At 35.9% G+C, this 25,726-nt stretch overlaps 1 protein-coding gene across 7 annotated transcripts; it reads left to right on the plus strand.

The window, feature by feature from the left end:
• Positions 1-264: 264 nt before the first annotated feature.
• Positions 265-25,356, plus strand: LOC133304345 (peroxisomal ATPase PEX1). Of its 7 annotated transcripts, none has more exons than XM_061504366.1 (18): positions 265-493; positions 570-743; positions 1,256-1,355; positions 2,220-2,705; positions 4,413-4,731; positions 4,828-5,147; positions 6,275-6,366; positions 7,743-7,816; positions 7,930-8,149; positions 12,724-12,817; positions 12,961-13,115; positions 13,882-14,112; positions 14,883-15,083; positions 15,384-15,509; positions 15,586-15,647; positions 19,255-19,372; positions 20,055-20,339; positions 24,225-25,356. In XM_061504366.1, the coding sequence occupies exons 1-18, from the start codon at positions 287-289 to the stop codon at positions 24,261-24,263; spliced, it is 3,303 nt and encodes a 1,100-aa protein (XP_061360350.1). In that variant the 5' UTR covers positions 265-286; the 3' UTR covers positions 24,264-25,356. The 7 variants fall into 7 exon arrangements, with proteins under 7 accessions (XP_061360350.1, XP_061360349.1, XP_061360345.1 ...); XM_061504365.1 differs by having other exon boundaries at positions 2,220-2,393; positions 2,490-2,705; positions 4,413-5,147; XM_061504361.1 differs by having other exon boundaries at positions 4,413-5,147.
• The last annotated feature ends 370 nt before the right edge of the window (positions 25,357-25,726 follow it).

Here is a 25,726-nt window from a genome sequence, read left to right on the forward strand (position 1 = left end):
AAACTTTTTGGGTTTTATTAGTGTTATGTTACATGATTTAAGTGTTGTTTCCAACACACACAAAAAAATGGAGAGAGAAAGTAAAATGATGAAAGAGAAAGAAAAACATGTGGACCTCACTTCTTCAATGTGTGTGTAGAAAAGTGATGTTATATCATCTAAATTTTTTTATTTTAATTTAATACTTTTCCCGCATTGGAAGGGGCAAAGTCAGTCAGTATATGTAAGTAATCTATCTGCAATTGCGAGTTGCATAGTAGTGTGGTATATCATCATCATCCATTCCATGGAGTTAGAGGTAAAAGTAGTTGGAGGCATAGACAACTGTTTCGTATCCCTTCCTCTTCCTCTAATCCAAACTCTACACTCCACACGATCAGCTCCTCTTCCTGAAATCGTTGCTCTCGAGCTTCGCTCTCTCACTAACCCCTCACAGTCACACACATGGTTCGTCGCTTGGTCCGGAGCCACTTCTGCTTCTTCCGCCATAGAGGTACCTTTTTTCCCTTTCCCCTTTAATTCCAATTCTAAAACTGCAAAAATTAAAAAACGAAATGAAAATTGTGTAGGTTTCTCAACGATTTGCGGAATGCGTTTTGTTACCGGATCATGCTAGAGTTCAAGTGAGAGCTGCTTCTAATGTGCCACATGCTTCTCTGGTCACGATAGAGCCTCACACGGAGGATGACTGGGAAATCTTGGAGCTCAATTCTGATCAAGCGGAGGCTGCAATCCTCAACCAGGTTTGCAATACTATTCAATATTCATTCACTCAACCACAGCACGTCGTTATTTAATCAAAATAACTGAAAAATAAAGTAAATATCGATATTCGATGCTAAATACTATAGTCAGAAGATTAATTAGGGATAGGGATTCGGGACGTACGTTTCTAGTGAGAATTCCAGGTGTGACTTCATTGTAATAATCATGCTATATGGCCATATGGGTGATATTTTTGTCTTTACTCTTTCTTAGAATCTTGTATTTTCAATCCTTTATCTTGGATATCGTGGTTATATTTTGGATTATTTATATATACTAGTTTAGGGGAGCTTGGTACAATAGTTAGTGTTGTTACCATGTGACCCAGAGGAGCTTTATTGCACCGGATTGCTCTTTTATATATATATATATATATAGTAGTTTACATGGCAACCTTTGTTTTATATTTTTTTAATCAGTTTGTGAAGAACTTAATTAATTTGTTCTGGGTGTATTGTGTTCATATAATGCTGTGGATGGCTTGCTGCAGGTCAGGATTGTCCATGAAGGGATGAGATTTCCTTTGTGGTTGCATGGTCACACTGTCATCACATTCCATGTGGCTTCCGTTTTTCCGAAGAAAGCGGTGGGTAAGATGATGCCTATTGCTGTCTGCTTAGATCTTTGGTATATCATCACATACTTGGTCAAAGTTGTAAAGATAATTATTTCACTGACACTTTATTTTTCATGTGTAACTTAATCCCTCTTGAACTGTTGTGACTTGTGGCAAACATGATAGAGATTTAGTCATCAATATAGATGTGAAATTAAAAATCAACCTCGGTTATTCATGATCAGGATTTTCTTTTCCCTTTCATTTGAAATCAATCATACATGGAAAAGATATTTGTTTGAGTTCAAATATCATTTGTCTGGCTATGTTGCTTCAAGATAGTTACTATCTCAGATAAGTAGAGAGATTGGGCAGCATTTTGGCATTCTTGGTTGGTGCCAATCATATAATTTATGCTCTTTATATTAAAGTAATTCACTTAGGCTTTTATAGACTGAGTATTTTACTACTTGAAACAAACATTTGGATGATTTGTTATCAACATACCATTTTGTGTATGTGTGTGGATGGAATTGCCTTGCTACGAAACTGTTATAAATGGTTTATAAACCTTAAATTTAATGACTTAATTTAGTTAGATGCATTTGCACTATATATTTGTCAGGAATATATATATACTTAATTGTGACTTAAATTTTCTACCATAGGTATTTCTTTTCAGTATTACTATAAAACCTGATTGTTAACATTAAAATATTATTATCTTGGAGGATATCCCTTGTTGGGGGTGGGAGGGTGTTATTATGCGTAGTTATTTGTTATTCTCTTCATTAGTGATTTCTTACATTCCTAGTGTAAACAAGTCTCTTTTGAATTAATTAAGCCAAGAATTGTGTATATCTGTGTCGTGAGACCTGTCTAACATGGGAGACTTTAGCAGTACAACTCATGCCAGGCACTGAAGTTGCTGTTGCTCCAAAAAGACGCCAAAGAATTTTGGATTCAGCTGGAGATTCACATCTAGACTCCTGTGCTAAAGAGCATACTGCAAAGATGCTGCTACGTATACAAGATTCAGATGGGTTATGTCGTACCAGTACTCATGTCAAAGGTGTTGAGCTTCATATAGGGCTTACATCTGTTGCTTTTGTTCACCCAGAAACTGCAAAACACTTCTCGTTTAACATGCTTCAGTTGGTTTCCATAGTGCCAAGAGTGTCCAAGGAGAATGTTAAAATTTCCAGAACCAATACTATGAAAGTCAAAGGCGGGTCAGCTGTTAATGAAGTTGAGAATGGAAATACTGACAAGAAAGAATATCAACAGACAATTGTTCATCTATTGATTTCAGACTCTGTGGCTGAGGGACATGTAATGATAGCTAAGTCTCTTCGCCTTTATTTGAGAGCTAGCCTGCATTCATGTACGTCAAGTTGTCCTAGTAAATTGATATTAAATGCATTCGAAGTTTGGTGTTTGTGTTATCTGTTTATGTAGTTAGGACATAAGCAGTCCTCTAATTCTTGCATTTTGACAGTGCATCTTGCTGAAATGCATGGTAATCAGGGAATAAGCTGTCTGTTATTTTGATAAGCATTGGATTTGGCCTGGTACTTAAACTTATATTTTGAGTTTTTCATGGCATTGGGAGAAAAGAAGAGTGTAAGGCTTTGTGGATGTCTGCTCCTTTTTTGGTGGATTTGTTGTTTTTGGTTAGAATACAATGTTAGATTTTCTAATGCAATATTGTTAACCTTATTTTCTCTGAGATAGAATTTTTGCCTTCATTTTGGTGTTCATCTCTTGGTTTTACATGCAAAGGGGATAGGAGAATCCTTGCCTATGTTGTTCATTTTTTTTATTTTTTTTTTGGGGCTACATTGGAGGTGCAGGGACCTAGGTAGGGGTGGGGGATAGGTGGCCTAGCGGAGGATCAAACCTTTAATATCTTCTTTGCACCCAAATTTTAGGGATTGAGGTCTGTGCTAGTTGAGCTACAGGCTTGTTCGATCCCCTTTTTCCCTTCTTTATATGACTTTTACCATACATAGACCAAATCATACAAGGTCTTTGCATTGGAAAAGCTCATACTGTGACTCAGTGGTTCTTTATTATATTTTGTGCAATATTGTCTCCTTGCTTTCTTCTTTCATTATTTTATTCCAGAAAAATTCATTGGCATTTAAGCTCTCTGATTTTCTCCTTTACACCAATTTGATGACAAGATTATTATTATTATTATTTTTTTATAAAAGAAAAAAATCATAAGATGAAGGAAAGAAAGTACAAGGAAAATAAACAGCATGAAAAAAAATAAAAAAGACAGAATCAATGGTGCAAAGCTGCCATCCATCTGCATGCCTGTTCTAGAAAGTAGAAACCCCCTTAAATAGATCATGTTCTTTTCACTAAAAAGGGGCCAATCGCCTAATCTTATATCAAATCAGCTGCCAAGCCAGTTAAACATTATTAAAAATATGAGTGTTGCTCTCCAGTCAAATGCACTTAACATTAGCATAGATTGCACATTGCCATTGAAATTTAGCCTCTCTACTTCTACCAAACCACTAAAGCTAATCAACAAAAATTGGCCCAAGGACCTAGGGCACATTCACTATTCACCCAAAAGGGCGAACTAGCTATTCCGGAAAGAGAAGGCAGCTGAACAATGTAAGAACATGTTAGAAACTGATTCTGGATAAGCTTCACACAGAACACACAAACATGTCTTTTGTTTGTGCATTTTTTTTTTTTAAGTTACGCTATAGGCGAGCCTGGAGCAGTGATGAAGCTGCTTCTTGGTGTTTGGGAGATAATGGGTTCACATCTTGGAAATAGTGTCCTTGCAAAAGTGTAAAGGTAAGACTGCATACAAGTATTTTCGTCACCTCTAAAATCGCAAGTTGGGGTTTAATGGGATCTTTGTATTTAAGTTACGCTATATATTCTTCAGTAAGTTGGATTGTAAAGGGTTGCTTTGCTGCGATAGCTTCTTGTTGCCTTCGTCTTTAAATAGGTGGACAACATGTCATACTTTGCTGTTTATTGTCTATTTCAGTTGAGAAATTTATCTGTCCTTTTAATATAAATATCTGATTTAAAGATTAATATTGCTTTCATGACTGCACAGGGGTTTATTTGAAGGTATGTGATGTTATTTTGGAAAAAAATATTCCTTCGATCTCTCTTTATCCTTGCCAATTCAAACTGTCAAGGCAGGAGAATGCTGTTGAGAAAAATGGTCCAGAAGTTTTCAATGGCCACAAGAATCACATCGATGAAAAATTGCTTTCAAAAGCTTCTTCAGGTGTCTTTATGGATACTATAGATTGGTCCATCCACAATGAAGTTGTTGCAGCTCTCTCAGATGAATCCAATTACAAGGCAGAGGAAGAGGTTGCAAATCAGTCTCAGAATCAAAAGGGATTACAGAGTCTTGTACGATTATGGTATATAGCCCAACTTGAGGCAATCACTTCCATTACGGGTATGGAGGTAAATTCATTGGTTATGGGTAGTAAAACCTTGCTTCATTTTGAATTAAGCTGTTACAAGCTTGGGAGCAATGGGAAGGTTCAGCTAGCTTATAATTCTTCAGAGAACAGTGGCAAGGCAGCGGGAATGTTATTTTTATTGACCTTCGGTGAAGAAAATCTGCATCACAGGAAACCTACTGCATATGAAGTTGCTCTTGGCGGAAGTCTCAATAACATCAATATTGGGGATCTGAAGCTTTTTGAAAGGATGAAATCGGGTGATCCCATGTCTATTCATTCTATAGAAGAGAGAGCCTCTGACGTCCACATTAGTTCAAATGTATCTTTCCTTGGTTGGATGGGGAAAACTGCTTCTGATGTTATCAATAGTATGTTGTTGTTGTGTTTTTTTATTCTTTTAATTGATTTGTTGTTCTTATGATCATTCTTTTTCTAGTAAAAGCTTAAATGACCCTTTGTTTGTGGTGATTCTGTCATTGTTATTACAGATGTACAAGCCAAGTTGGAACAAGTCCGAATGATATGTATATAGAAATAACACATAGCAAGGAAAATATTAAAATTGTTTGTACATAAAGATTAAACATGACCATAGGCTGTGCTTGTACTGACTGGTTTTCTGGGCCCCAATTTTATATTATTTGGGAGTTGAAGTTAGGATTTTATTTTATTTATTTATTTTATTTTTTTGCTAATCAGAGATAATGATGATTAATTTTTGTTATCTCTGTTGTGAATGGAGAGGGAAAGAGAAGGTGCATATTCACCGAAGGCATAACACTTATACCTAAACCTGTATTATGTTGATACTGTTAGTATACATTGATGCATTTTTCTAATTCCTTCACATTCTCCCTCAAGCTAGAGTGTGTAATTAGCTGCAAACTTGTTGCAAATGAAGTCTCCTAACTCCTTCAATTAGGCTTTCATGCCATGTTAAGAAAGAGATGATTGATATTCAATGGAAGATGTGTGTAAAACTGATATAATTCACCTTTGTTTTTATTTATACTAGGATTGTACAATACTTGATAGATAGGGTGTGTTGCTAGTAATACTCTTCTAGATTTCTATATTTCATAATTTCCTAACAACCTCTTTCTAGTAGGCATTTGATAATGATGTGGGGTCTTCCTTTGTTATGAGGGTGCAAGTATTGTCTTCTCCTTTCGTCTTTGTCAATGAGAAATGCATATTGTTCTTAGAAAAGAAGTTTAATCTGTGCTACCTGTGTTTTGTGGTGAACTTTTTTGTTACTTAAGATTCCCAATTTTTGTCCGAGTTATTTGGGGCTGTTAGTATGGCTGTATGGGTGACCCATTCACATATTTGTTAGAATTTAGTTAGAGGTTTGCAGGATTCATCTGTTTTCCTCCTTGATTATGCTGCTCATTAATTTGGATTCGCTTAAATATTTTATCACGGCAACAGTTTCAGCCTCATGCACCAGGATGCCCTTTAGTGATATTTAACTTGCTGTTTTTACTGAATGCAGGGATGTTGGTATTGTTATCTTCGGCATCTGGTTTGTGGTTTGGCTCATACAACTTGCCACTCCCTGGGCATGTTCTAATATATGGACCTCCAGTGAGTACAGCTTAAATTTTTTATCATGCTTAATGTATAATGAATGTGGTTATTAGCTAGCAGATTAGAAGTTCTAATGCTGGACTGATAAATGTTTAGAGCCCTACCAGCAATTACTTTACTATTTAGTGCTCATTGTACGGTCTTTCTAATGTCATTTTCATCCTGCTTGTTACTTTATGTTTCATGTTTTGTTAGCCAAATATAAAGAAAGAATTATCAGACAAGTGTCACATCTTTGCAATTTAGAAGTCATGTTAATTTACTGTTTATTCTTGTAGTTCACAGTTACTCTAAGATGAGCTTTTTTTATTGATTAAAGTTTTCAACGTTCTTATATTTCATCAATATCTTTGGATTAAAAAATTATGTAGCTATTTTCTGGTAACCCTAAATCTGTGATATTATAACAGTGAGTTGTTGCTGCTTGATTTTTGTAAAGAACCAATTCAACCCAAAAGTTTAAGCTATTGGGTACATTAATGGTTTTATATTTCTCTAACACGCCCTCTCACACGAGAGCTCATTAGGCTTAAAGAGTGGATGATGCATCAGGTCCAGTCTACCTATGCTAAGAAAGTCCCCAATAATTTATTATTTTTATTAAGAGAATAGGGGTGGTGAGGATTGAACTCATGGAGTGACCACTTGGTTACGGAGGCTCTGATACTATATAAAGAACCGATTCAACCCAAAAGCTTAAGCTGTTGGGTGAGGCTACATTAATGGTTTTATATTTCTCTAACAATTTCGGATGGATCTAGTTGCCCCTTTTCTTTAAGAGTTATGATTGTTCTTAGTGATTTTTATCTTATCTTCAGGAAGTTATTCGTTCCCTTATTTAATTAGGATTAGGAGTCTAGTATTAACATAAATAGGACATTTGGGTTAGTATTTAGTATCACATTATAATACAACATAGCATTTGAATGTCCTATTATTCTGAGTCTCTATTCTCTCCTTTTCTTCTTCCTTGCCTAGACCCTATAACGATGTTGAAAGAGTGCTCAATCAGTAACTACTTAATAACTTAATTGACAGCTAAACTGGAAAATATTTACCTAGATTTTTTTGTATTCTTTTCCCTGTAATTTTACCTTGATCACTTTTAAGGAAAGCGAGACCTACCCAAAGCTCCCAAGTTGGTAAAAGAGTTTGTTCTAGAGCTGCATCATGGCCCTCACCATATCAGAGTACAATTTACTGGCTGCTGTGCTAGTCTTTGAGCTTGGGATCTAGTGCTTCATATTAAGATTCAACGTTGTGCTTTCTTAGGCCTTAGCTACGTTCAGATTACTGATCTGGCCAAAAAAAAAAAAACTGCTAATCTGATAGAAGTGAATTATCAATGCATTGACATCTTAATTTTTTTCCAGGGCTCTGGGAAAACTATGTTGGCAAGGACTGTGGCAAAATCCCTTGAGAATCATGAAGACATCTTAGCACACATGTATTGATATGAATTCTACTATAGCCATGCCTTTCTGACTTTTTTGCCCCATTCTTCTATGTATAATTGCTCCTGTTTTGTTTCTGAAAATTTAAGTTTTCAATGCTATGCAGAATTTTTGTTTCCTGCTCAAAACTTGCTTTGGAGAAGGTCCAAATTATTCGCAAAGAACTTTCAAACCATGTCACTGAAGCTTTAAATCATGCACCTTCCATTGTCATCTTTGATGATCTTGATAGCATAATTTCTACCCCTGACTCCGAAGGATCTCAGCCTTCAATGTCTGTTACTGGACTAACAGATTTTCTGGTTGACATCATGGATGAATATGGGGTATGGCTTTGGTTTTATTTACTGCTTATTCTCTAAAATGTCATGTATATTGTTGCTCCTCGTAACAACTGCCTGTCAAATTACTGATGAGAATTTTGCCCTTTTCGAAGCGTGGGGCCTGTCTTGATATCCAGCTTTTAAAGTCATCAATAGGCTAGTTTCATTTAGCTTTCTGTTTTGATGTAAGAATTTATTAATGGGAAGATGATGACTATTTAGAGTTTTCTTATGTATGCTATAGTTTAGTATGATAAGGAATACAAAATAGAAATGCTGATAGAAAATGAGGAGAAGAGGAGAGGAGAGATAAATAGATATCTTAATGAGAAAGGATTTAGATAAAATGAAAAAAAGAAATTAAAATCAAGTTCTCATTTATGGATGGAAGTAAATAATAAATCAAGTACTCATTTATAGGTTATTACTTGTTTTTTTCAGACCAGCAAAACGGTAGAATACTCACAGGAAACTCAGTCAATATGCAGCACTAACTAAAATATGATGCTGTAATTTTGAAAAACTTACAAAAAAAAAAAATATGATGCTGTCAGTCGTATAATCAATGTGCTAACTTAAGAGTACATGTGGATTGTGGAAAGCGTAAAAGTAAAGGAAAAATTATAAACAGAATAATTTGATCATCAGATATTTGGCTTCCAATGCATGCTTAATTTCTCTCCTGTGGGTTCCTGGTACTTTCCTTTGATTTTTGTTAGATATGAATCCATTTACGAGTTGTCGCATAATAGTTTAAGCTTTTCCTCGGTCTCTGGCCAAGTGATAATGAATTCGATCCTTGCTGTCTACATTCTTCCATATAAAAGTTGAATTTCATCATTGGATAAAATGAGCTTTTGTATTGTCCAGATATCAAGCCGAAATGACTCTCATATGAAGGGACATATTACATATAAGATACTTTTGAAATAGAGGATTTTGTTAGTAAAGGTGGAAAAGAGAGAAACATAGTTAAGAATAGTATATGATTGATAGGATGTGATATAGCAGATCCTTAGTATATTTCTATCTATGCTAGTAATTAGGTCAAGTACTAGGAATACTAGTATAAGCCCAAATCCACTAAGAATTAGACTGAAAACCCTAATATATTCTAAGACTTTTCCTTAAGATTAAGCTAAGCTTTAAGCTTGTTATCAATAGCAAACTCATAAATAGAAACCAAAGGACAAACAACTCAGCCTATCAACTCTAAAGAACCAAGGTACCTAGTACTCCCTGAATAACAAAACCTTGGTAACGTCGTCGACAGATAGCTCTTTGAAGTCTTCAAACTTTCTCTTGGCTCCCTGAACTTTCTTCCAACTTCTTGTGTGCACACGTTCCAAACAAATGAGACACGTTCTAGAGTCTTTAACCTTCTTTGTGGGGCCTCTTGACCTAAAACTGATCTCCAATTAGTGGGTCATTCTCATACCAGCAAGCAATACAAACAGAACAGAGCCTTTGCTTGTGTCCAAAGTCTTCAACCCAGGAGCCCTTAACAGGAAATACAAACAGAGAATACTAATCTTAAGATAAAGCAGACAACATAAATTACTCAGTGTGATGCCAAACTGGTCATGCAAAGGTAGAAGAGACACAAAACAGGGCAAACAGAGGCAGGACAGTAACCAATTACGCTAAACAAAGGAAATCCGAAGACAATGAAGAAGTTATCACCGAGAAGAGAAGTAGAAACTCAGCAGAAAGGGAAGGAAAATCAGTTCTCATGTTGAACCACAACACAAAAGAAGAAAAACAGAATTTAATTTGAGAGGATGCTGAGCTACGTTTTAGCAAAATGAATGAAGAAAAAAAGAAGGGAAAGACAAAAAGAAGAGCATCAGAATCTGAAACAGAACAAAAAACACAGTTTGTTCAACTTGCCAGAGATTTGGCATCAAGGTCAACTACCTACTGGTTTCTGGTACCAGTAGCACCCAAATGTAACCATTTGCAACCTCAAAGAAGGCTGAAACAGAATTTCCAAAACAGAACGCAAAAACAGATGGTGTGTGCTTAAAACAGATTGCTCCTACTGCCACCACCAACCACCACGGGCCCCACAGGGCATCTTCCTATCATCAGCTGACCACACTGACCAACCATATTTGGATCATCTGAACGGCTAAACAGCAGCCAAGGGGGAGATGTTGTGTTAGAGATGTAATATAAAACCATTCATTTGTTTTCACCTAATAGCTTAAGCTTTAAGGAGAGTTAGTTACATGACATGGAATTTGAGCCTCTATGACCAAGTGGTCTAGATTTCGATCGTTGCTGTCCCCATTCTTCTAATAAAAAGTTGAATTTCAACACAAGGTAGATGAGTCTGTGCATTATTCATGCTTCAAGATCAAAGGGCTTTTCCGTAAGGGGGGCATACTAGAGATGTAATATAAAACCGTTCATGTGTCTTCAACTAATAGTTTAAACTTTTAGAAGGGTTGGTTCATGACATGCTGCTTGAGTTTTTAATGTGATTTTAGGTTACAACCAATGGATTCCGACTTAAACAAAAGAAATATGATACATTAATATGTGAAAATTATAGGGTTTAGATAGAAAATGTGGAAAGGAGAGAAAGGCTGACAATGATATATGATTAATACCTCACCATCTCACCATCTTTGGGTCATCTGAACCCCTGAACTGCGGCCAAGGGGGAGATGCTGCCCTGAGTTTTGAACATGATCTTAAGTCACAACCAGCAGGTTCTGACTTTAAATTATATAAAACAAAGGAAAGAATATACCATAATTTGCGGAAATTATAGGGTTTAGATACAAAACGTGGAAAAAAGAGAAAGATGGCTAGGAATAATATATTATTAATTGGACGTGTTATAACCCCATGCCCTAACCTAATATTTTTGTTTATACTAGCAGTTAGGTTAGGTCAAGTACTATTACTCGTTGTACAAGCCCAGTCCCACTGAAATAAGAATAGAAACCCTAAGGGTACTCTAAAAAATATTAAACCATTCATTATCCTTTATGTAATAGCTTGAGCATATGGGATAGTTAATCTTTGACAATTTTGGACAAAAATACAATCCAAGCTTCATCAAGCTCGTATTTCCCATTATAATAAGTTTCAACAGTGAGTTTATTCTGCTTTCCTTGTACAAGGCACTTATCTTCTCTGTGTCAATATAGTGTTAAGCTAATTGTTTTTTCTAGAGGCTCTTTGTGTCAATGCGTAGCAAGATTGCCTGCCTTTGTAGGAATATCTGGAATATCTAAAAGATATCGTGTAGCATTAAAATTATATCTTGATATAGTTTAGAGTATCCTAGAGGATCTCTTAGGATTAGTTTCCCTATTTCCTTATATTTTATGATTATGTTTCCTTATTTTAGGAGTCCCCAATTTAGTATAAATATATGAATTAGTGTTTTGTCTTTTGTATCACCGCATAAAATATAATCTTCAGCCTTTATTATTCTCTCTGTATTTTCTCTTCCATCTATGCCTAAAACCCTACAATTTCAACTTGGGATAAGAGCGGTACCATCCTTTGTGACCTGTCTCGTCACAATTTTGCGGCTGAATTTCCCAAAGTCAGGAGCTCTACTTTATTTTCATTATTATCCATCAACTTTTTCGGTCCATGTGTCTCACAAGTCTTACATAGCCACATCTGCCATCACTTTGTTGTGTCATCCTCCTGGCAATTTTCTCTATGTTGTTTGCTAATGCCCACACTCTTCTCTTGTCAGATCTGGCCCCCGATGTCATTGTTTGTTTCTTTCCCATTGCCAGCATAGCATTGAAGGGGATAAATTTGAAAGTTGCACTCAAGCCCCGTAAGATCATCCTAGTTGCTGCTTGGCCCTGCCAGTCCTTGTCCAAGATGCAAACTGGCCTCATCGGACTTTGTCCTAGGCGTGCTTTGGTTGGGTGTCCTAATTTTTTGTATGGTTGAAGCTTCCAAATGTTGTTTTTGATAAACTTGAAGTAGTTTTAAGTTCTTGCTATGTATACTTGTTTTCCAGGGCATTTCCGCTAATGGCCATTCCAACGAAGTCTCTTATTTCTTTTTTAATGGGTTTATTTATAACAAGCTTCAAGCATAGTAAGTTTTAGCTTGAGGGGGAGAGTTGTAATATCTAGAATATCTAAATGATATCATATAATATAAAGATTATATCTTGATATAGTTTAGATTGTCCTAAAGGATATCTTAGGATTAGTTTCCTTAGTTTTTCATGATTATATTTCCTTATTTTAGGAGTTTCCTATTTAGTATAAATAGGGATTATTGTTTGTATTTTGTATCACTGCATAACATATAATATTCGGTATCTATTATTCTCTCTCTCTTTTTACTTCATCTATACCTAAAACCCTATAATTTCAACATTCAAGCTAAAGTTAGAGAATTCTTGTACTCCTTTATAGAAATAAATGCTCTGTATTTCTGAGGGCTAACAAGTAATTGAAGCACATACTATGAAATTTGCAAAACATTAAATATATAAGATCTGCACTTTGATGCTCAGTCATTTTAGTATATGTTTCTCTCTCCCAAATTCCATTATGAATTTATTGTGTTAGTGGCACACTGAACAGGAGAAGAGGCAAAAATCATGTGGATTCGGACCAATAGCCTTCATAGCTTCCATACAATCCCTAGAGAAGATACCACAATCTTTGAGCTCTTCAGGTTTGCTATTTTGTTTTTATAATAGTCATCACGTTATAGTAAAATCTAAAAAGAATCTTGAGTATTATTATCTTTTATTTTTTTTCATATGCATTTTATTCCTCAGGTTCTGGCAGCTAATATCTTGATTCTATTGTTATTAGGACGGTTTGACTTTCACATAAAGCTGCCCGCTCCTGCAGCTTCAGAGCGCAGGGCCATGTTGAAGCATGAAATACAAAGGCGTCGCTTGCAATGTGATGATGACATCCTGCTTGATGTGGCTGTAAAATGTGATGGTTATGATGGCTATGATCTGGTATTCCACTTCTTTTAGATTTATTGTGTAGACAGTTGTCATGCATTAGGCTTTACTAGTTCAAAATTACTATTTGTCAGCTTTGTTGATATATGTTACCGTGTGCTTCCTCTTGTTGCATGGTCTATGCCTAAAGAAATTTATGGTGAGAGAGAGAGATAAGGAAAGTCAGAAAGTTTATGGGGTAGACATTCCACCGCAGATTTCCTGGCTTACATCTTTTATGTGTTACTTTTCTTGTCTTTTCTTCATGTGTCAGCCCTTTGTTTTTTGTGGTAGTGGAAGGGGGCAGAAAAATAAGTGTGTTTTGTCATGAAGCATTTAGTGAAATATTCCGGCAGACATTTTTGTAAATTGTCTAGATTAGAGGTAAAGAATGTAAAATTACTTGATCATAACTTCAAAGACTTCAAAGATGGTCATGTTTCCACCCAACTTAATTATTACTTAAGTTTGCTTCATTTGCATTTTGTGAACGAGCACTTGCTTTTGTATATGTTTGGTTGACCATTTGAATCTTATTTGTTAAATGAGAAAGAAATGAAAAACATATGATGTAATCTGCATGAAAAAGATACACGGGCGGAGGCACTAAAATATAACTAAATAAAAAAAAGTTACACAGGAATAATACATGATGTGGGACTTCATCCCTCACACTAAACTATTTTATTTACAACATTCTTAACATTATTAATGCGTGAACTGTCCATAATTATGTCTGAGCTGCATGTATGTAAATATTAAATAATTTCACTCTTTCCAGGAAATGCTAGTTGACAGAGCAGTTCATTCTGCTGTTCGTCGGTTTTTGCCATCTAATGCCGCCATTTATGAGCATGAGAGTCCTGCTTTACTAAGGGAGGATTTCTCTCAGGCAATGCATGATTTTCTTCCTGTTGCAATGCGTGACATCACAAAATCTGCTTCCGACGATGGCCGTTCTGGATGGGACGATGTGGGTGGCCTTGTTGATATTCGAAATGCTATTAAGGAGGTTCGAATTCTTGAAATATTTTGGTGTTATTCTCTCTGTTTATTTTTTTTGTCCCGTTTTCTTCCTTTAGATTTTAAGTAATAATACTATATTTGTTAAGAATCAACTGTTATAATAAATGCTAAAGCTAGGTGGACGCCCTAGATTGGTTTTATATCTAATAAAGCTCTTTCCCCTGACAAGTGTATATTATGTGTAGTACGTGCTAAAAATAAACAGGACATCTACTCTTACACTGTTCTTCTGTGGTTTCCATACACAACTGTTCTTATACTCTTCTGTTGCGGTTTCTTTATGGAATTCCTTATCCTCCAAAGCATTTGTAATTTGTTTTTTTTTTTTTAATTAATTTCTTCTTTGATCAACCAAAAAAAAAAATAGAAAAAAAAATTGGGTAGTAAAGATGGAGATGTATTGGATGATCTAGAAAAATATAGTAGAATAGTAGGGAAGCTGAGTTATTTCAGTGTGACATGCACAGATAGTCCTTTCTCAATGAATGTAGTTAGTTATTTCATGTGATCACTTAGAACTACTCAATGGGATTGCTGTTAGTCAAATTCTAAAATATCTGAAAGGAGCACCAGGCAGCGAGGTCCTGTATCAAAATTGGGGTGATCACAGAGTAGAGGGATTCTTTGATGCACAATGATACTTTTCTTGTAGTTAGTTAAACAATAATTTAATTCTTGTTGCTTTTGTGTTGCATGTTTACTCTATGCTTGTACGTTTGCATTATTTTATATTGTTGTTTGTTAAATTATTTCCAGATGATAGAGTTGCCATCAAAATTTCCAAAAACTTTTGCCCAAGCACCTTTGAGGTTGCGGTCAAATGTCCTTTTATATGGTCCTCCTGGTTGTGGCAAAACTCACATAGTTGGTGCTGCTGCTGCTGCTTCTTCATTACGATTCATATCAGTGAAAGGGCCTGAGCTATTAAACAAGTACATTGGAGCTTCTGAACAAGCTGTAAGACGGCAATAAGACTTTCTTTAGGCAATTATTGGCGTGTGCTGTTTTTGAATTTATATATTTATTTCTTAATCCATGTATATTCCTTGCATAAAATAAGAAGTTTTTCGTAAGGTTATCGTGTCTTAAGTAACTCAATCCAACTTTTTATACTCACTCTGAGCCAATCGATCTTGAATGTCCATTAGGTGACCTAGGCTGTTTCTTTTGGTTTAGGGTATAATAGTTATTAGAGTCTTTCAAATTGAAAGTTATTGATTTTGCTTAGAATGTCTGAGTCTTGGATGCTGGTTTCAGGTCAGGGATATATTCTCTAAAGCAGCTGCTGCAGCACCATGCCTACTTTTTTTTGATGAGTTTGATTCTATTGCCCCTAAGAGAGGGCATGACAATACTGGAGTAACAGATCGTGTTGTTAATCAAGTCAGTATATATTTGCCACTTTTGTCTTTATGCTTTGTTGAATAAAATCTGACCTGAATATATTTAATTTTCGCAGTTTCTAACTGAGTTAGACGGTGTTGAGATTTTAACTGGTGTGTTTGTGTTTGCTGCAACCAGGTTAGTTTCTCAAGCATGTCTTCATTTGTCAAAAATAAAACAGTAAAATTCAAATTAAAATGAAAGGCTAAAATCTGGAAGGATGAAAGGGTGAAAAGAAAGCTATATGTTCAACCTTGATTTTCTTCTGGCTTACACTTAATTTGGATTAGTTATAGGTGGCAATATCTGATACAAGCTTTTATCACGACTCTGAATTTACTCTATAATACAGGGTCTGGGTTCGTCATGTACTATTTTGGATAATAAAAAGGTCAATCCATTTAATATGATTAATGAACGGGTTGAATTTGAGTTGAACACGTAGCTCGAAATTAATCCATGTATTTAATTAAATATAACTAAATGAACTCATATTTGGTATACTTCTTAACTTTTATCCATTTAGAATTTACATTTAAAGACCATTTTGCTAGCGATGCTAAACAATTAATGAACAAAGAAGTCCAATTGGGTAATTCTACACTACACTTTGTAGTTACTCCAAGACCTCAAAGTTCATTTCATTTGAGTATTTAATAAAATTCTAAACTGTAGATGAAAAAAAAAATGGTTATTAACTCTGCACTTTACTTTATAAAAAATGCACACTGTAATTTAAAAGGATACAAATTCCAAATTTGATCCTGTTAAAAAAGGGCTAAGTGGGTAGCATAAGAGTTTGTTCTATAATAAAATATTTGGGTTGAGGAATTTTGATATGATTATTGTTAGAGATACAGTATAAACCGGTGACGAAGCTTTCACCAGGTATGATATAGACCGATACATATGCCTTCACCTGAGCTTAAGTTTTTGGGAGAGTTGGTTCATGACATGGTAAGTGGTCTAGAGTTCGATTCTTACTGCCTCAATTATTCTATTAAAAAGTTTAATTTCAACACAAGGTAGGTGGTGCCTCAAGTATTCTATTGAAAAGTTTAACTTGAGCACAAGGTAGATTGACTTGTATGTTGTCCACGCTTCATGCCCAAAATATATTTGCGTGAGGGGCATTTAGAGATATAATATAAACCGGTGACGAAGTTTTCATCATGGTTAGAGATACAATATAAAAACATTAATCTACCTTCACCTAATTGATTAATCTTTAAGGAGAGTTGGTTCATGGCAATTATTATTTGGTATAAAAAAAGAAATTAATTAGAGAAAAATGAAGAAACATACAACCGAGAGAGGATTAACAGGTGTAAAGAACCAATTCAACCCAAAAGCTTAAGCTATTGGGTGAGGCTACATTAATGGTTTTATATATCTCAATACACCCCCTCACACGAGAGCCCAATGGGCTTGAAGGGTGGACAATGCACAGGCCCACCTACATGTGCGAAGAAATAAATTCCACTAGAAAGAAAGTTGGGGGCGGTGAGGATCGAACTCGGTACACCGAGGCTCTGGTACCACGTAAACATCCAATTCAACCCAAAAGCTTAAGTTGTTGGGTGAGGCTACATTAATGGTTTTATATATCTCAACAATAGGTAAATATAAATACAACAAGGAACATGGAAAGGAAAAAGAAAAAAACTCAAAGCATGTAGCAAAGCTGCCCAATCTTTTAGCATATGTTTAAAGAGAAACCCATTGAAATAGTCATGTGCTAAAATCATAAACAAAATCCTATTCCATAACAAGTTTAGGGGCAAAGAGAAGAGATACTATAAATAACCATTTTAGCTGAAAAGCTTAAGTTGGTGGGTGAGGCTATATTAATGGTTTTTATATATCTCTAACACGCCTCCTCACATAAGAGCCCACTGGGCTCAAAGAGTGGACAATGCACAGGCCCACCTACTTATGCTAAGAAATTCCACAAGAGAAAATGGGGGGTGGTGAGGATCGAACTTGTGACTCCGAGGCTCTGATACCATGTAAAAAACCATTTCAACCCAAAAGCTTAAGCTGGTGGGTGAGGCTACATTAATGGTTTTGATATATCTCTAACAGACTATGAAGCACTGATACGTAAAAAAAAAAAATCAACGTATCCAATACGCGTCCTGAACCGATTCGCTTCCGATACGGATTGGTCAAAAGGGTGGCGTGGACGGCGAACGACTTGCAGCTGCAGCAGTGGCGTGGACGGCGCAGTGGGGTGGTGATTCCGGCGATGGTGGCACGGTCACCGGTGAAAAGCGACCGGATCTACGATAAGAACATTCCACCATGGAATATGAAGATGAACATTCCGGCGATTGGTTTGCTGCACTTTGTATCTCCGTCGAACAAGAGATATGAAGATGAAGATATAAGATGTAGAAAGATTAAAAATGACAAAAAAATAAAAAAGGAAGCTAAGGTTGATGGTGGGGTTCAAACCAAGAATTTGGAAGAAGATTCTAGAAGGAAAAGCAAAGATGTAAAGGTAAAGGTGCTGTTTGTTTATTTTCACTTTTTAATATTAATTTTTTTTTATTATAAAATAAATAAATTTATTATTTTCTACAAAAAAAACATATCAGCCCATGATTAATGGGCTAAATAATGTGACTAAGTCCACATTTTGAGTTTTTGAAAAAAAAATCACACAATCAACCCCAAATATCACATCTTAAAATTTGACACGGTTTAACTGCGTATAGATAATCTGTTATTTGTTCTTATGATTTTTATTTTATTATATTTTTTAATATAAAATATACTCTTTATATTAAAAATATTATTTAATACTAAGATGTATCGGAATGTATCGAAATATTAGTATTTTTGAAATAACGTATCGAAGTTGCGTGTCGGGAACGTATCGAAAATGCTGTGTCGGTATCGGTGCTTCATAGCTAACAGATACCCTTAAAGATCCAAGTATTCTGCTTAACCAATTGCACCAAAGGACCATGTAAACTGCACACTGTTTAGCCTCCGCCTAGATATATATATTTTTTTAAATAGCTTTTATAGCAAAATATCTTAAACTGCTCCAATGTATAGGGACACATCCAATTCCCACCCACTAAGAAGCCTAAAATTGTTGTTTCAAAAGTAAAGTAGCTCTAAACTGCTCCAAAGTATACGGACACACCCAATGTCCACCAAGAAGGCCAAAATTGTTGTTTCAAAAGGAAAGTAGGTCCTTGCTGGTTTTATTTTGCCATAATCCGGAGAATGGATCGATGTATTCTCGTTTTCTTTATAAGGAAGAGATGGGAGAAATAGGAAAATTGAGTTATCTCAGTCTATAATCTGCTTTGTTTCTGGCTTTCGGCACATAATCTCTGTCTCCCTTTTTATTGTCTTTCTGATTCAACCCTGAACCATGATGTAACTTATTTTTTTATAGAAATCTATTAAAAAAACTTCCATTTGATAAATTTTTTCCTTAACATGTTGGAGCTGGGGTTTATAAAGGCATATTGAAAATTCAGGGCTGGGTGGGTTCTAATTGATTCCACATATCAAATCAATTTGTAGTATCATAGTTAATCACTGTTCTAAGCTAATTCAGCTCATTTGTTGTACAATTTTGGAAAAAATGTCATGGCTGTGATAAGTTTACATTTGATCACATGCTTGTTTGTCCTGACTATTGTTTTGAGATATTGAGAGAGAACAAATGGGAAATGGATATTAATTATTGGCTATTCTGAAATCTGTTTTTCATGTCAAGCAGTAGACCAGATTTACTTGATGCAGCACTGTTGAGACCTGGTAGGTTAGATCGACTTCTATTCTGCGATTTTCCATCTTGGCATGAGAGATTGGAAATTCTTACAGTACTTTCTAGAAAGGTATGCATAAGCGTAACTATATGATTATGATCCATGTTTTCTTTATTGTTTGCCAACTGCTCATAATATCTTGTTGGGATTTTTATGAGGTAGATGTTTTGGGATAAAATGTTTTACATGTTCATATGTCTTGCACTGGAATCAGGGCAATGGAGGTGTAAGCAAGACACAATATCATAATGTTAGATAAATATAAAAGTCATTAATATGACTTTCACCTAACAATTTAAGCTTTTAGGCTGAATTGGTTAACTTCATGGTATCAGAGACTGACCAAATGGTCATGAGTTTGATCCTCAGTGCCCCCCATTCTATTGATAAATAATTAAATATTGTGGAGTTTTTTAGCACAGATAGGTGAGGTTGTGCATTGTCCACCCTTCAAGCCCAATGAGCACTTGTGTGAGAGAGCGTTATAATATAAAAACCATTAATATTGCCCTCTCCTAACAGTTTAAGTTGTTGGGCTATAATGGCGCTATATGCATGAGAATGTCAGTATGTCACTATTGATGATAATGTGTAGAATGTCAAGTTGGTGGTTAACTCATCATAATTTTGAATTTTAATATTTCTGAGTTTCACAAGGAAGCCTTATAGCCAGTCTTACTCCTTTTACAACGGTCTATCAAACATATTCCTTTCTCAACTCAATTTAAATGAGTCTTTCTAATTAATGCAGTTACCAATGGCCAATGATATTGATTTGGCTGCCCTAGCTAATTTGACTAAGGGATTCAGCGGGGCTGATCTCCAAGCTCTTCTCTCAGATGCGCAGCTTGCAGCAGTTCATGATGTTCTGGACAATGTGGATGCCTCTGGGCCAGAAAAGATACTGGTTATTACTGATGCACTTCTGAAGTTCACTGCATCCAAGGCTAGACCATCTGTCTCCGAAGAAGAGAAAAGAAGACTCTACAATATTTATCACCAGTTCCTAGATTCAAAGAGATCCGTTGCTGCTCAGGTTCCTTCCCCTCCCTACTCCCTTTTATCCCCCTTGGTCTGTGTTTCTATTAAGCTTTATGTTGAGGAGTTATGTTTAGAAACACATTTAGCCAGAGGTGGGTAGCATTGAACTAAACATGAGTTTCATTTTTATAATGTTTTAAGTTTTTGACAGAATTGTATTCAAACCGTGCGTATGCGTAGGGATATGAGTTGGAACTAGTTACTTGTTGGGTATTTGGGTAAACTGACTCCCAGAGCTTCAAGTCGCATTTAGTAAAAAAACTAGCTTTGTTAATTGACAACTCTAGCAAACTTTCAATTCATATTTGAAAGAGTTGATGGGCTTGAGATAATTAGTTAGTTAGTTAGGGAAGTGTGGGAGTTATTCTAGAATATTCTCAAATAATAGGATATAAGGAGGCCAGTGTAGGAGTGTGAGGTAGGCATGTATTCACTGAATTGGGAATTGGGAAAAAGATCTCTAGGGATCTCTTGAGGCCTTGGTATTTGGCTTTGAGGGTGAGTTGAGGCCTTTGGTTTATCTTATTTGCGTTGTCAAGCTATGAAGCACCGACACTTCAAAAATCCTAACGTGTCGTGTCTGACACTTCCCGACACTTCGACACTCCCGGACACTCCAACACGCATTGTAGAGACTCAAAAAAAGGTTCAAATGATGTGTTGTGTTGCGTTTTTAGTTCCAACTATTAGATTCATTGGATTACAATTACTATTTTATTGAGTTTAATATAAATATTTGGAATATCTTATGTTTCTTTGCAAAATTGATGGCTGTTATAAGTTTATCTTCATTTTTTTGTTAAATTATTGAATATTAAATATAATATACACTACATAAATTAAAAATACTATTTAATATCAAAACGTGTCCTAACCTGTCGAAATCTAACATTTTTTAGAATTAACGTGTCAAAGTGTCGAGTCGTGTCGTGTCCCGTGTTGGTATCGGTGCTACCTAGTTGTCAAGTAATTACTATTAATTGTCCTGTTGTTAGACTCTATAATTAGCACAAGAGTCAGTGTCTCTGTTTCATTTTCTGCCATTGTTATGCACTGTTATTGTTATTTTTGCTAGTAGGATTGTAAGGAGCTAGTCTCCAATTTCATTTATCAATACAAAATGTCTTTGTATTCAGAGTTATTTGCTGTTATATTTTTAGGGTTTCATCAATTTGGTATCAGAGCATTTCTGATCTAGGGAGTGCTTCTGGTCCAGATCTACCAAAAAAAAAAAAAAAAAAAAACAGAATCACGAAAGTGGAAAGAAGCATGGATCGAGTGAGGGAAGAAAGATTGGGAGGGGTGGAAGACGCTATCCGTCAATTGCAAGAAACAATTCGGAGACTCAAGGATGTAATGGATCAGCGCTACGACAGTCGAAATCTGAATGGAGCGCACGATAAAGGAAGAACAGAGGGTGAAGAAGTTGAAGAAAAAGAAATCGAAGATGCAGAAATAATCAAAGTAGAAGAAGAAAAGGAAAAGAAGATGCAGACGAAGAAGAATCAGAAGAAAAAGGAAAAGGAAATGAAGAAAAAGAAGATCAAGAGCCAGAAGAAGAGGGAGACAAAGAAGGATCTCACTATTGGCCAAAGGAATCAGAAAATATTTCCACTATCTGCAGGTTTGATTTAAAATTAGTAGCAACCAAAATAGAGGAGCGTCTGCACCTCGTGGGTCTGGGAGAGACAATGATAACAGAAATAAAAGATGAGAGGGAGGCTGTGCGCAATTGGACTGGGCTTCTTAATGGACGAGTGAGTGGCGGGTCTGTGATTAGCGGTGGAAATTATCCACGAATGACAGTGTCTAAGGGAGTGGGGAATAGGGGGAACTCAGCAATTGGGCCCAACAATCAGGAATCCGGTAGTGGGCCAACAAACTTAGGCCCAAATAATTTTAACACATCAAATGTGTTTGGGGAGGAAATGAAATGGGGTTATTAGGAACCCAAGGTATCGATACAGCCACTTTAAGTGAGGAGAACGTGAGCGTAATTGGACGAAACCCAATCGAAAATGGAGGAGCATGTGGTGAGAGATTCCGGCGATTGTCGCTGGAAAAGATGAACGAGGAGTGGCAAGGGAATTTCTGCTTCAATATGATGAGTCTCATTCGCTAGATCATCTGTGTCAGAACCAACAGCTTTGTGTGATGGTTGTGGGTACTGGTGGACTCGAGCTGAAGGTGGGGGGAAGTTATACAGCAGGCTGTCGTCATAGGAGTTTTACGACGGTGTCTCCATGCGAAGTCATAGGTCTCGTTTCCAACAGTTGTCATCGGAGGAGCTCGATGAAGGATCGTGGTGCAATCTTCGTTTCAACTGCAACGCGTCTTTCTCGTCGAATTATGCATACTAGAGCCCACACTTCCTTTTGTTGTTGTTGGGGGCTGAGGAACCAGAGCCAGAAAGCAGAGGATGACATAAGATGATGTTAGCCCCAATAGTAGAAGAGTGCGAGATGAATTTAGGGAGAAGTGGGTCAATCACAGGTCGAAGTGGATGCAGGTTTGGAGGTGTAAATGGATATTTGGGAGTAAATAGGTTTGCTGTTATTTCCTTCACCATGGGGCTACATGATCAGCCGTCTTTAGGCTTCCAAAAAGGTGCTACAAATAGATTGGATAATATTGATCCTGCTCTATGGAGGAAGGGTCGTTTTGACTAGATAATCAGAGTGGTTTTGCCATCCAAAGATGGAAGATTTTCCATTTTGAAGGTGCATGCTAGGCATAGATTTTTTCGAGAAGTAGTTGTTGCTGATCTTGCGTGTTATTTTCCAATGTGGTCTAGGTGCTTCAAGCAATGGGATCTTGGTGGTAGTTGTATCACACCACCTATCCTCTTTCTTCACCTTAAGGATAAGGTGAGTTTTGGAAGGGGAGTATTGATGGGCTTGAGATAATTAGTGATGGGCTTGAGATGATTAGTTAGCTAGTTAGGGGAGTGTGGGAGTTATTCTAGAATATTCTCAAATAATAGGATATAAGGAAGGGAGTGTAGGAGTGTGAGATAGGCATGTATTCACTGAATTGGGAATTGGGAAAAGGATCTCTAGGGATCTCTTGAGGCCTTGGTATTTGGCTTTGAGGGTGAGTTGAGGCCTTTGGTTTCTCTTATCTGCATTGTAAAGTAATTACTGTTAATTGTCCTGTCGTTGGAGTCTGTAATTAGCACAAGAGTCAGTGTGTCTGTTTCATTTTCTGCCATTGTTATGCACTGTTATTGTATTTCTGCTAGTAGGATTGTAAGGAGCTAGTCTCCAATTTCATTTATCAATACAAAATGTCTTTGCATTCAGAGTTATTTGTTGTTGTATTTTTGGGGTTCCATCAAGTGCCTACATAGAAATTGAAGTTTTCTCATTAGTCAAGAAAAAATATCTTCATGTAAGTTTAAAATATATTAAATTCTGTTATATTTAAACTTATTGAAACCCTCAAATTTTTAAAACTTTAAAATCTCTCTTAAATTATCTTGAGTGACTGAAAAATGATGTAACTTTAACTGTAAAAGGAGATGACAGAGGCTGTCGTGTGATATTTACCAGAATTTTCTGTTAATGGAGTTATTTCATTTAATTTCTCAAAGCACACATCTACATTTGTAGTTATGTACCAAGAAAAAAACTCTTCCGAACCACAAGGAGTGTAGATGACTAAGGCTAATTCATATTTCGGCCTTGGAGTTCTTTATGTAAATACAGATGATATGGGCCAGTGCTTTATTTCTCTGATTTAACTGGTTAAACAGTAATTGCATTATGAGATATTTTTGTGTTTTCCTTTATCTTTGCCCCCACTGTATAAAATCTCTAGCTCCATCACTATGTTTTAGCAATGCCTTTTTCTTTATTTGGTTAATGAATAATTGCTGCAGTCAAGGGATGCAAAAGGCAAGAGGGCAACTCTAGCTTGACAATCAAGTAATACAGGGCAATTTGCTCATGGTGAAACTGCTCTTCGGTATTCCTTTTCTCATGGGGATGTCTTTTCTGTTCATTGTACCTGATTATAGTAAATTTGTACAGGAATCAATTGTAGTTCAATTCATCATTTGTTGTATTAGATAATACACACTCTCCCAGCAACGTTAGGAATAAAATATGAAAAGATAAATGTATCTGCAAGTTATTTGTTTTTTCTCTTAAAACTTTATTTTGGGTTTAAGGGGAAGCAATGGCCGAAGTAAATCCTTAAGGGAAAAACAGAGATCAAAGGAAGCCTTACGCATGATGATCAAATCTCCTATTGGAAGTCCAATGCAGAATGTACTGGCAGTCCTGGCATGAATTTTTTTTTTTTTTTTTTGCTTTGGGGATTCGTTGGCTGCTTTGTTATTTGGCAAATTGGTTTGAGTGACAGCTTATGCTTAGAAACATTTGATGAGGTTTGAGTAGCAGCTTATGCTTAGAAACATTTTGATGAAGAGACCTTGTTGCAAACTCCTCCAAACAGTTTCAGCTTTGGTGCCAATTTTGTTTTGAGTTTACTCTTTCCATGGAAAATATGACTAGAGGATGTTGACGCTGCTGCACGGCTACGAGCTTACAATTTCTTGGAAGCATTGAACCCATTTGTTGCTTGATAATCACCAGTGTGATGAGCCAAATGACCCTACTTTTTGAATTCTTTTCCGTCGATTTCCAACTCTCCGCCTGCTATGTGATGTACGTTACATACTTTTTGGGCAGTTTCATCCTTAATGAAGCTCTCCCTTAAGCAAAAGGAAGGGGTCATTCAGCATCAAGGATGAAAAAAGGAATAGTGCCCAGTTTCATCCCATTTCACTTAGTCGTGTGCCTGCATTCATCTTTGTTTTTTTTTTCTTACATTATTAATTTGAAAGTAGATATCATGTTAAGGTTTCATATATTGGATAATGAGTAAAGTCATATTTTGGTATTTTAAAGATGGAAAATGTTTTTCTCATGTTGCATGAGACAATTTGTCTCATGTAACATACAAAAAAGTGGGTGGGACCCACTAAGAAGAGGAGAGAGAAAGGAAAAAAGTGGGTCTCATTTATTTTTATTTGTGTTGCATGAGACAAATTGTTTCATGCAACATGAGAAAAATATTTCTCTTTAAAGATATGATTGTTATTGCTTTAGTAATAAAAAAATTTCATTTATTTTTTCAACAAAGTGTCATTATATTGGTCTTTTTATATCAAATTGAGAGAAATAGGAATAATTAAGACCCAACTTAGGAACTAGTTGATGATATTTTGTATGACTATGAGGACTAAATTGATAGTATTGTGAATTATTAAAAGAAATAAATTAATGTAAAACCACGGTAATGCACTTTGTATTATTGAGGGATTAAAAAAAAAATTAGATTGTATTTTAAAAAGACAAAAATATGGAATTATTATTA

This window comes from Gastrolobium bilobum, unplaced genomic scaffold (assembly GCF_033153095.1).
Source record: "Gastrolobium bilobum isolate Gb01-03AN ecotype WA unplaced genomic scaffold, APGP_CSIRO_Gbil_v1 utg10043, whole genome shotgun sequence".
Lineage (NCBI taxonomy): Eukaryota > Viridiplantae > Streptophyta > Magnoliopsida > Fabales > Fabaceae > Gastrolobium > Gastrolobium bilobum.

Coding starts and splice junctions, on each gene's coding strand:
- LOC133304345 (XM_061504361.1), top strand. CDS start 287: ATGGAGTTAGAGGTAAAAGTAGTTGGAGGCATAGACAACTGTTTCGTA. Junction 14,113..14,882: donor TTCGAAATGCTATTAAGGAG/GTTCGAATTCTT, acceptor AATTATTTCCAG/ATGATAGAGTTGCCATCAAA. Junction 19,373..20,054: donor TTACAGTACTTTCTAGAAAG/GTATGCATAAGC, acceptor TAATTAATGCAG/TTACCAATGGCCAATGATAT.